The sequence below is a fragment of the Poecile atricapillus genome, chromosome 1 (assembly GCF_030490865.1).
Source record: "Poecile atricapillus isolate bPoeAtr1 chromosome 1, bPoeAtr1.hap1, whole genome shotgun sequence".
Lineage (NCBI taxonomy): Eukaryota > Metazoa > Chordata > Aves > Passeriformes > Paridae > Poecile > Poecile atricapillus.
Window position 1 is genome coordinate 120,568,083 of NC_081249.1, and position 12,489 is coordinate 120,580,571.

General features: G+C 38.8%; 1 protein-coding gene across 1 annotated transcript in view; it reads right to left on the bottom strand.

Annotated features, from left to right (window-relative positions):
• Positions 1-2,205: 2,205 nt before the first annotated feature.
• The window catches only part of KIAA1549L (KIAA1549 like), a 125,341-nt gene continuing 115,057 nt past the window's right edge, over positions 2,206-12,489 (bottom strand). The window contains exons 20-21 of the mRNA XM_058843621.1: positions 9,075-9,223; positions 2,206-5,854 (exon numbers count right to left, since the gene is read on the bottom strand). Of these exons, the coding sequence (XP_058699604.1) occupies positions 5,573-5,854; positions 9,075-9,223 (431 nt within the window). The 3' untranslated portion in view covers positions 2,206-5,572. The remainder of the gene's footprint in view (positions 5,855-9,074; positions 9,224-12,489) is intronic.

Below are 12,489 nucleotides of genomic sequence, written 5' to 3' on the forward strand. Positions count from 1 at the left end.
CACAGCAGGAAGAGAATTAGATAAAGACAGGGATAAAAAATAAACTTCAAGTTTACTTATATGCAGATCTCCTTGCCAGATCCACAAGACCTTAACTGTAAAAGATTTTTAAAAGATGCCTCTCTTTTTTTATGGTGTTTAGACTGGTTTACACAGCACAGAAATGTTCTGGGCTCCAGTGAGGAGGGAATATTTTGGAAGAGAAATTCACCTGCTCTCTAAATATTGTGGAATAAATGAAGTGGAATCACCTTTCTTTGTGATTTACAGTCCTTTGCAGCCATTGCTGCCCAGTAAGGTAAATGTGCCTTTATAAAGTTGCAAAGTTATTTATAGAATGAAATATAGTAACAACTTACTCCTTGGGTATGAATCCAGTGTGAAAAATTTAAAACAAGAATTCTTTTTTAAAAATTAAAAAAAAAAAAAAAAAAAACAAGAAAAAAAGAAAAAAATCAAATTCCTGAAACACCTCTTCATAATACTTGTAATTATTTTCAAGACATCTTCTATACACTTGATCACCTAACTATTTAAAGCCCATTTCTCATCTTTCATGAGCTTCATAACAGAACAACTCTGAGATTTCTCTTCATTACTGTCTCTGTACCCCTTAAGGAACCTGAAATGAATGGGGACAAATTGATGGACAAATAGAACCAATGCTGAAAAAAAAATTTTGACACACACACACACATAAATACACATGAATATGATACAATATTCATAAAAATACTGTCTTAAGGTGATTTTAAAAGCATGAAATATTATATGATTTGGGGACGTTTTAACTATTTTTAAAATCAGGACCTAAACCACCTTGTGCAATGCAGTTATTCTCTGTAGAGATTCTGCAGTATTGACCAGCTTTGCCTTTATGACTTGGGCATCTTGAGAGATTTTTAATGAGCAATTCAGTATGCAATTTCTTTACTGACCTATATATAAATCTCACTTCCACAAGCTGAGATTTTGCATTATTTATTTCTGAGAGAAAGGCAAAAGTTCAAAAAAAAAAAAAAAATCTCAAAGAGTACTCTTATCCTTAAAAAAATGGAAAAGAAACCCAAAAAAATTTTGAATTATTTTTGATAAACAAAGAATAAATTTGTTACTCATTCCTGGAGTTAAAAATGAACCCATGAAGGGCAAGCTGCCAAACACAAGCATTTTCTAGTAGGTATGAGTGAGATGCAAGATCCCTCTGCCATTTCGTGTCAGTGAGGGCTGGGAAGCCCCTGGGGTTGGTTAATGTAGAAGAAATGCAAGACCAGGACAATAACTGGTTTTACACAGTGTTTGGAGCTGCTGGGATGTGCACAGGATGAGCAGGGGCAGAAAAGTGGAGTGACTTCTGCCAGCTCAGAAAACTTGCTGCTTTCAAGCTCCCTCAGACTTCTAGAAGCTGGCAGTCAGCTCTTACATTGGCAGTGCAGGGCTAAAAAAAACCATAAATTAAAAATGAGATTAATTCTTTAACAGTCAGACATCTTGAAATGTAACAAAAACTGTGGTCAGCTGGGTGTATATCAGCCCTTAAACAAAATAATTCTGCCACTCAGCACAGTGTTGCATTTTCTACCTGCCTCTCACTTTGATCTTACGCTTCTTATGTGTCTCATCTTTCAAAGTGAGTCTGAAAAAGAAATGATCATTGCTTAAGATAATATCCTCATTTCTATATATAGGGTTTGCATGCACTTCTATCAAGTTCTACCCATTATATTATGACATATAAATATTACTCATATTTCTAGACTGAGTGCTGGAGGTTCAATACAGATAATATGCCAAGAAATGACTGCCAACAAGTCAGGAAATGACTGCCAATAAGTTCCCTTTCCATCCTTTTAAAGTTACTGTCCTACTGATGCTAATAAATGTCACATGTAGTTTTCCAGCTGAAAGTGGTCAGTGCACACATTCCAAGAAGGAATTTTATGTTGTTTCATTTGTTTCTACTGATGATTTACAAATATGAAGACAGATAGAGGTCAGAACATCAGCATTTTGTGTACAGAGTAAACAGCATTTTCACCTAAACATTTAACACATCTTTAAAGAAAATTGGGGCATTGAGTAGAAAAAGCTAAATTACTAATTATTTCTCAGTAAAAATGGCATGGGTATATCTGGACGAGGTTATAACTTATATAACACAAATAATTCCTTCTTTGAAATCAGTATTGAAAAACTATATTGTAATTGTAGCCATACAAAATGTTTATTATATTACAAATTATTTGTACACTGTATTTTCACTTAATCATTGCTTTGTGCTCAGACAGTATAAATATTACAGCATGATTTTTCTTTCCCAGGAATGTCCTAACTGTCTTGATATAATCTTGCTTTATACTTAAAAAATAAAAAAAAAAAAATACAGAAACATATTACAAACAGGATAAAAAGTCATCATGAATGAAGAATGTAAGATGGTTTTCTGAATAAAGTGCACCACAATGGCTTCAGAGTGATGGTTCAGGAAATATTCAATAGACTGCACATCATTCATAGTAATACCAAACAAAATTAATTTTAAAACTCTAACAGGTCTTCCTCAGAAGTATGAAGAGTACTTTGTTTAACTTTACTGAAATGGTTTTTCTTTCTAGAAGGTTATTTAAATGCTTTTGTTTGTGGGTTTTCTGTTTTCTACAGACATCCAAACCCTGGAAATCTCTGTATTTTCCACAACTTTTCGTTTCCAGTATGACAAGATACAAGATTCATCGTGTAAGATATATGAGACTTTACCCTCACACATTTTTCAATGGAACTGTTCAATTGCTAAAATTTAAGAATGGGAACAGACTTAAAAACAGAGTTCAGTGTCCAAAAGATGCTGTTTGAAACTGGAATGCCCTGCTTCCTGTGACTTTTCTGGGAATACTTTGCTACATTACCCTTCCCACCTCTATGGCTTCAGCATGCCCATCCACAGGATCCTGGCTGCTTCCATAATCTCAGCCTCAGGATAACTCTGCAAAACTGGAGTCTAAGCTAGAGAAATTCATTGCACAGAACATTTCACCCCTACTGCTTAGAAGGGCCCGTTTACCTGCAAAATTTCACTGGGCTACAGAGAAGAATCATTGAAAAACAGAGATGATGAAGCTGATGCAGAACGTGGCTGACACAACCTGGTGTAGGTTTCGCTTCCCAGGTTAGGTTAAGCCAGCTCAGGCTAAATAAAACTCAGCTGTTCTTCCATTATGTCTGCACTTGTGTTACAGTGATCCAAATGACTGCAAAATAATCAGAATTCTGCTCAAGGGGGTCTAGTGAAATTTGCTTTTATAGACAAAACCCAGTAGTGAAACTCAGCCTTGCTCTCAGTGAAGAAAATTCCCACTGAAGCCCACCAGAACCAGGCTTTCCTTTCTGAGTTTGGCCCAGTATTTTTCAGTTGTTATTCTAAATTGTGGTGCTCTTAGCCAGCTAATAATTCGACCCAATTTGGCTGTGTTGTATTACACTGATAATATCAGTATTATCTGGCTGACAGGAAACTGAGACATCAGCCAGCCTTTACTAGACTTGTATTTATATGAAAAATTGAGTTTCTTTGGTTGTTTAGTATCCAAGTCACCCAATTGTATATTTGTGTACTCCAGACATAGCATCAGTAAAATCACCAGGGGTTTTTTTCTTCATTTCTTTTTTTTACTTTTTCCACTTAGCTTATGGAAATTTTCTGACTATAGCAGACTAATCACTTATATAAATATACAGCACATATATACATAGAAATTACAAAAATACATTTTATTTATATCTGATTTTAAATAATAAAAATGAAATTTCACATTTATTGAAAGATTAACTAGCATTCCAAAGGCTTCTGCAATATTCAAGGTATTGGAGCAGAAGATGTCTGTATATTCTAGGATAATTACGCATCACAGTCTCAGTCAGGGTTTGTAATGTAATTATTAGGGGGAAAAATAGCTCTGCTTTAAAAGTTTGTGCTTCATCAATTTCTTCTTCTATCCCCTAGTCTAGTCTTCTCTCTCCTTCTCTCAATTTACTGATGGCCAAAAAGCTAAACCAAGTTCCCTTTCTCACATCAGTTAAGACCAAAGAAACTCAGGGAAATGAAATGCTCAGACAAAATAGTAATCGAGGATAACTAAATAACCCACTGAAATGAAGGACATTACCTTTAACTCCAGTTGACATCAAACACGCCCAACACAACAAATTTTGCAACAACTTCAGTTCCTGAAGCTAATGGCTGAAGGAACTGAAAACAATTGTTCATGATCTCCAACTAGTTTGTACAACTGCAAAATATTAACTACTGTCCCATCCAAGTGGTTTGGTTTTCTTTTGGGGTTGGATTCCTACCACAACGCAGTGTTAACAATCAGTGACCTTTATCTTGCACAATATAAAGTCAACATCATTTCTGGCAATGCTCTCTTTTTTCACAGAACATTAGTATTTTTGTTAACTGGTAACTTATTTACATGTTAATATAGTAATCAGGTCCTCTACATTCAGAACTTCCCGGGTGCGCATTCACCGTGCCAGCGTAACCAAAATCAGCTGCAGCTTCAGGGAGCACTTTCTGGCATCACTTTAGTAGATAGCATTGTTAAAGAAAGAGAAAAAAAAAAGCACTGTGTTGAGCAGAGGTTTCCTTGTCCAAGCAGGTGTATTCATTTTTCCAGGCTGGAAGGATTTAAAGGTCTCAGATTTACCAGCTTCACATGCATTCAGAGTGAAAAGCCCGATTATAGAGCGAACACGAATAACCTTTTGTCGTTTCTCTTGGAAGCTTTTAGCACCAATATCCTTTGCTGGCTCTTCATGCATTGTGTTCTCTCACGCTGAAAAAAAAATCTCCTCCGTAACTCAGCAGCGGCACTGAGGGACAAGGTAGCCACCAATTATTGAAATGTCATTCACCCTCTTCACAGTCCCCTCTTCTCTCACTTCTTTGTACTGTGAATAGGATGAAGAGACTCAGAGCTATTTACAGGACTTTTATTTGTATTACTTAATCATGTTGATTTCTTTTGGTTTGAATACAGTCTCTGGGATGAAAAGGCTGAAATGACTCTGCATTGCTGAAATCAGTACCCCTTACACAATGTCCCACAGCAAACAATTAACGTGGCCACTGCCACGCCAATTGTGGCCTTCAACAAACCCTGTTCAGCAGGTTTTTTCTTCTTGAATCGAAGTTTTGGCATGCAGAAGTTATTTTCAGCAGCTTTACCTCTGGGCCTGCAAATGAAACTTCTTGTGGCGCAGACACGTTCAGCAGCATCTTAGTGATGATGGGTCATAATACCAGAGCAAAGTGACAAACAATTGCATATGGCTGATCTCAGCAGTATGAAACAGTTTCCTGGCAGCTTTTCCTTAGCTGGAAAGCAGAAATTTCACATCTTCAGAGTCCTGTTGCTCTGCTTGAAGTCATTTCGTAGCGTTGACTTTTCAGACAGATTAAAATGCCATCGCTTTGGCACAATTCACAGAAGGTTTGTAGCTGAAAATTAAAGGAGTCGCTTTCTAGGCTACCCCAGGTCGCAAGATACAAACACCGTGCACAGGAGATACATTAGACCTGGAACTCAAACATATCTGTTTGCTTCTTGGCCAGCTTGGCCACTTCTTCTCTTATTGCCTTGACGAGGGCGGCGGTGGAGATGTTGGTGAGCGGCGCGTCGGAGGGCTCGTTGTCGGCCAGGCTCTGCTGGGAGGCAGCGGCGGAGGCCAGCGGAGCCTGCTCCAGGCTGGGGTGCAGGCTGCCCTGCTGGCTGTACTGCCGGGGCAGGCGGGATGGGGAGCTGTGCTGGTAGCGGGGCCTCGGGTACGCCTCGATGTAGCCGGGAAGCGGGACCTGCGGAGAAGCGGAATTGCGCGGGGTTATTCGGAACCGCGGAACCACCTGCCATGAACCACAGAGCTCCCCGGGGAGCTGCCAGCTGGGACAGAGAGGGCCAGAAGAAGGGAATGCAAACCTCAGAATTCCCATCTTCTGCTCACAAATGCCTATCCTGGCGTGTGCCGTTTGTGCACCTGTCAATGTCCCAGCTGTGGCAGCAAAAACACCTGCTTGTCCTCATTTATCATCGCCTCCAAAAGGGAAAAGGTTTTTATGAAGGTGTGATCCCTGCTTAGCAAACACTTTGGTTTTAAACAAACAGCATGGTTTTGGTACACTAAAAAGCCTAGAGCAGAAAAGCAGAGTTTTGTGAGTTGTAGCCGTTGTCGAATCCAAGCCAGCCAAGTGTCTGGTCTCACTGCTCCGAACAGAAACTCCCCAGATCCAGATGAGAGGGATAAGCTCAGGTGAGCCAGTTTGGAAACCCAAGACTCAAACGGATGTTTGACTGCTCAGAAGTGTCAGGATTTCTGGCCATGTTTAACAGAATTATGTAATTTTTGTAACTTCACAGATTTCAGCCCCATGTTACACCAGCTACAACTAAATAACATCAGCCCTTTAGTCACCGTGAGAGATTAAATTTCTTTCATAAATCCATGAATGGATTAAATTTCTTTCACAAATCCATGGATTTCATAATTCCATGAGCCACGATACCAGTCTTTTTTGGCACTCAGAAGATTTTAATGCATCAAATAAAAAATAGCATTTATGATTTCCAAAAGTCTATAAAACAGGAATCTACAGGCCTTAATATTGAAGAAGGGTTTATTCCTGAAGCCTGACCATCAGGATTTACACATCCTCTGCACAGCCTTGACTATCCATCAAATGCTGAAGAGAATATCAAACATGTTCACCATGGTGTGATGAGACAAAGGGAGGAAGCAGGTATGATATGAAAATGATCATTAGATGTAGTCACCTCTGTTTATTTCACAACACTTCAAAAGGTGATTTTACCAGAACAACATGTGAACACGCCACTAGAGGCCACCAAATTACTGTTTTCACTAAGCAGAATCCAGCAGTTTGGAAAATAAATGCTTTGTGGATACAGTTGCCTTGTCCCACAAAAGTGTTTCTATAAACACTGTGTTTATTGAAATTAGTGTTTCAATCCTTCCCATTTGTCACAGAGAATAATGTATTACAGGAACTGAGTTTATAAACAATCCCTTGTTGTCAAATCTCCTGTTTCTCTACTCCCTTGTTTACTAGGATAAACAGTAAACCTTGTTTACTAGGATAGCAGAAATGTGTGAAAAATAAAGAATCTTATATATTTTAAGCCTCTGTTCTCAATAATTGTAAGAAAATCTTGGAAGTGGGATCAAGCCATAATCTAGAGGCTCAGAAACCAGGATACATCCAGAAATTCAAGCCCTGAGAATTACTGAGAAAACCTGAGTATTACTTCAGATTTTTATGCTGTTCAATTTTATTCAGGCTTTCTGGCTGTGCTATGTTGCTAATGCTGTTACCAACTCCTCCAGTAATGATTTTCAAATAAAGAGAATTTCTTGACAGATTTGCAAACTCATTGTAGAAACTGCAGTAGTTTCTAAATTTTTACCTCTTCTGCAAAGCCACTGGAGGGCTGAAAAGTAACAACCTGCCATGGGTGAGTGAAGTTAAAAGGGACATTTGTTTCCTTTGAATTCTATATTGCCAGGGTTATTTTTCAGACAGATTCTTACATCCCTCTTCATTCCTCTTTCCCTGAAGACAAGGAAACCCACATCAGGGTTAAATTCTTCTCCTTCAAGAGGAAGGAGCTGGGGGCTGGAGACTTGGTTTGCAGTTTGTTTCAATCTCCACTTTTGACAATTGATACCTGACTTTTTCCACAGGGCTGCAGTCAGGAGTGGAGATACCAAAGGGAGAATGAATGGAAGACAAGTCAAATTTCCTTATTTGTTTGGTGGCTTTTTTCCTTCTTAGAGAAAAAGTTTAAAATAATTGTTAAGATAAAATGGGCCTCCTGAATTTAAGATGCCAGAAGGGTTAAAACCACACATAAAACAAATAAATAAACAAAAAACAAACACCAAAAAAATCAACAACAAAGGAAAATAAAGCTTTTCATGCTTTAAAAGGCAGCTCTGAGAAGAAAATTTATACCAGAACATCACAAGCCTCCAGGTGTCAGGGGCACATCAGCAGGTGTGCTCAGCTTACGAATGAGCAGCTTTTTTTTCTGACAGTTCAGCCTTCAAATTCAGACTTGCATCTCAAAGTCATACTGAATTCTTTTCCACACAGGCACTGGGAGCAGCAATAAAGAGTGAACAACAAAAAGCTGCCCCCAGGAACATTTATAATGACTGTGTTGTCTCTTGCTAAGCTGCTCAAAGACAACTTAGATTTCAACTGTAATTCATTAAAATGTTCTGTTGATGATTTGTACGAGGAAATTGAATCTATCTCCCAGGTTTTTTTTAGCCAGAATGGTTCTGCATAAATATCAGATGTGAGCTCAAGCTGAAGAATTGATCTTTTTTTCCCCTAGTGTAAAAAGAGCCCTACACATTTGAGAAATTGTCTCAAACATGATAAACTACTGCAATTCATTTCAGGATGTTTCAACTCCGATTCTTTGAAATGTAGGTTTACTTTGGGCTAAAAAATTACATCTGTTCCAGTCTGGGATTGTGCAATTAATTATTTAATTTATGATCTGTCACTCCAGCCTTCGGGAGGATTTGAAACTCCGCACAGCAGGGCTGCAGCAGTGCTGGGAGGTAAGATTTTGGGAGCCAGGCTGTCTTGAGAGAAGCCTCCAGGAGGGTAAGATGCTTCCCCAACTTTCAAACAGCTCAAGGCTGCCTTGTGAGGCAGCATCACCTTCTCCTGACACGTGTCTATCCAAAAATTTAAGCTTTCTCAGCAAACAGAAATGACATCTAACCCACCAAATTTATAGAGATGCCAGGCCCTAACCTAGTGAATGATTCCACCTTCTAAAGACCTTGTTACAGTTCATGTTATGAACAGCTGAAGTACCTATGTCATCTCTTGTGGCTTTCCACTACTAGAGATTATTCCCATTCAAGGAAAAATGAAAAAATTATCCCTTTTGGTTTCTTTGTAGGCCAGTGAAGAATTGCTGAAAACCTTTCCTGTGCAAAACACAGCAAACACGGGTGGTTAGAGAAGCAGGGATGCTTACAGAGTCTGCCCACTGCCCTGGCAACTCATTCTCTCCAGCATAGGGCATCCAGGCTTGGTTCCTGTAGGCAGTGGGAGGAGTTGGGATGAAATAGCCAGTGAAGCCAGGTCTGTTGGCTGGAATGGCAAACACTGCTGGTACCGTATTTCCTGTCAAATAAAAAAAGAATAGGCTTCATTAATAGCTGAGATTTTCAGTTGTAAATCAGAATATAGTGTTTATGTAAAATGGACTTAATGTTTGTTTGTTTGTTGGGGTTTTTTTTGTTTGGGGCTTTGGGTTTGTTTTGGGTTTTTTTATCCCACCACCTGACTAGAGCATCTTCATAATGCTGGGAAATACTGGAGAAGGCAAGATTTGCAGTTGTCCTCAAGCTGTCCGTGTACAGCCTTCAGGTAAAGAGTCCCTAGGACTTGATCCTTGTAACAATGATCTTCATCAAAACTTTGAATCATTAGAAAAAAAGGCATTTTTCCCCTTAAGTTTCTTCCTTGTACTCAATTTTCAGCTGTTCTTACCATGGGTTTCAGTGTAATGCACCTTTGTTTTCACAGTCTACCCAGTATTTCCTAATATCTCTAAGCAAAAACCCTACAAAAACGAGTGGCTGATATGTTTAATAGGCTGCACTCTGAACAATTCCAGCATTAAACTTCAATGCTTCTGCAAAACATTACCAAGGTTCTGCCTGCTCAGTTCCTCTCCCAAGAACAATCTCTGACTGCCATAAACTACGTAGCTACAACTTACACAAATATTTGCTGATTCCAAATATGGTTTATCACCTCTTGATTAAGATGCATGCATAGGAATACCCAAGAAACCTCCTGGATGAAAATCCCACTGTCACACTCCAATTTGTGTGGAAGGAGCCATGTTTCCCTCAAGATTTGCAGTCAGAACTCCATGTATTTGCCTTTTAGTTTAAAATAGAATACAAACAACTTTTTTGCCCAGTTGAGTCTTCCTTCCTCCAGTGTCTATTTGCATGCAAAGACAGATTCTAGAAGTGAATCACCAACATCACACCAGGGGCATGAAATCCTCATCCCTAAATCCTGGATGGGACAGCTGCATATCATCTTTATCAGTTATTAGGTTTTTAGTTTGTTCAGTTATACTACATGAACATGTATTTTACTTCTCAGATTCACAGAGTATAGCAAAAATAGCATCACTTAAATGAAAGCAGAAGGGCAGTTAACCCTTTAAAAACACAACAAAACACAACTCCAACATTTTCACTGAGGAATGGAAGCAGAGTAACATCACACAGCTGGGCAGATTCTCTGTACTAAAATCAATGCAGAGAAAATAAAATTTCTCCCCCTTCCAACTGCACACCATTTGAATATTCCTACTAATTGCTCTCAGTAGCTATGATACCACTATGCTGACAAAATCACCGAGATTCAGACGGAGTATAATTGAATTAGCATCAATTACTGCTTCAAATATCCGTCCCCGAGAATCTCATTTACAGCCCTGGCACATTTTTTGCTCCTGAACAATGTGCAAGAGGGTTGTGCTGCCTGCTCTGACAGGTGCTGGGACACTGCATGGGCACGTGCACAGAGACAGAGAGACTCCACCAGTGACATCCACCCCCAAAGCAACTTCCATAAACTCAGATATTTACAGGTTCTCAATGACCTCCCACCCAGCCCCAGGCCACAACTGCTATGGATGCAATCAGGGCATGACAAGAGGAGTAAAATATGGTTTGTAGCACATTTTTCTCCAGAGCAGAAACACACCACCTCTATCCCAATTCCTCCAGCCCCATGGTTTGGAAAAGGGTGGGCTAAGAGAGAGGTGTGGTCAGGCATTTGTCCTTCCAGGTCATAAACAGGACAAGGGTTGCTATTTTAAAGGAGTTAGCAAGGCTGAAAATGAACATTCTTCACACATGTACAGAGAAGAAAGTGCTGCTCCTGTAAATTGCTTCTACCCCAAAACACTCTTTGAATTTAACCACAGCAAAAGGAGATACTACTCAAAAATGAATATTCAATTGGCTGAGGTAATACCTTATCCTAAATTTTTATTGCAACATCCTTATCTTAGAGCTGATGTTGGGCTGCATGAGAGTGACATTGGGCATTAACATTCCAAACCAGCACCTGCAGCAATGTTTCTTCATGTATTGAGGCTATAAAAACTTATTTTCACATCAGAACGTTAGAAGTCTTCTATTACAATTGTACATTTTTCACAATTTTCCTTGTCTTTACTTGCCTGTATTACAGCCTTTTGTAGCACCTGTCATATAAGAAAGTTTCCTTCAACTTCTCCCAGAATTATTCTGGCAAATTCCACAATGTTCAGGAAGGTCATTTTTTCTCTTCTGAACTGCAGCCACTCTTCAGAGCAGCACACAGCAATAAAATCTCCCCAGCACTGGGTCCAATAAAAAAGTGCATCCCCCCAGACCACATTATTGCACTTACAGGAGAGGTCTAGGTAGTGTGGCATATTTTATAGCTTGAAATGCTTTGAAATGGAGGGGGTGAACATCTGCTCCTTTCAGGTCCTGCACCATTTGCAGAAGGTCTGACAACAAGTGAGAGGAGAATGGATCCTTCAAACCCACTGTATTTAATTAATTGACAACACATTTGCTTAGCCATATCATGATTCTCAGTAGATGATGTCAAAAACAACACAAATAACTCTCTACTACTTCTGAGGAAGCCAAGAAAGATTTTTTTTTTCTGGCAGATTAACAGAGCAGTGTTTAACAAACCTACTAATTTCAAAGCTTTGAACTAATGGAAAATTCTTCTGAATATTTTAAGTGTTTTTTCCACAACTCTTCAAAAACATTTTGCCAATAAGGACTCATTTGAAATATTTTTTTCCAGCTAAATATTACCCAGACACCATCAAAACAATACATCAGCTTCATCTCATGATTAAATCAATTAATTTATAAATACAACTTATATCAAAAGGACCAGGAACTGACTAGGCCTTTAAAACTGGGACTTTTAGACCCAAAACAAGTTATGAGCTGGAACTGTATTCTCCAGGAGGGGTGAAATCTAACAGATCACCTTTGATTGTGCAATAGCACCACTGCCATGTACCTTCAATTTCCCCTCCTCAGAAGCCCACTGCTGTGATAAGAGTAGGGGTGGCATTTCTCAAGAGAAAATAGAGAGCCTTAAAAAAGATTTCAAGCACTTGGACCAATATTCTTGACTGACAAAATATTGGAAGGATCCAACCAATTTCTCCCCCATTATCTTTTTTTTTTAATTTATTTTTATCTTAATTTATCTTTAATTTAATTTTTTTATCTTTTAATTTATCTTTTCTTATATTTTTTGTTTGCTTGGTTGGTGCAAAGTGCAACACAAACAAGTCACACAGCAGTCCCAATACTGCAACTCATTTTGCCATCCTAAAAATT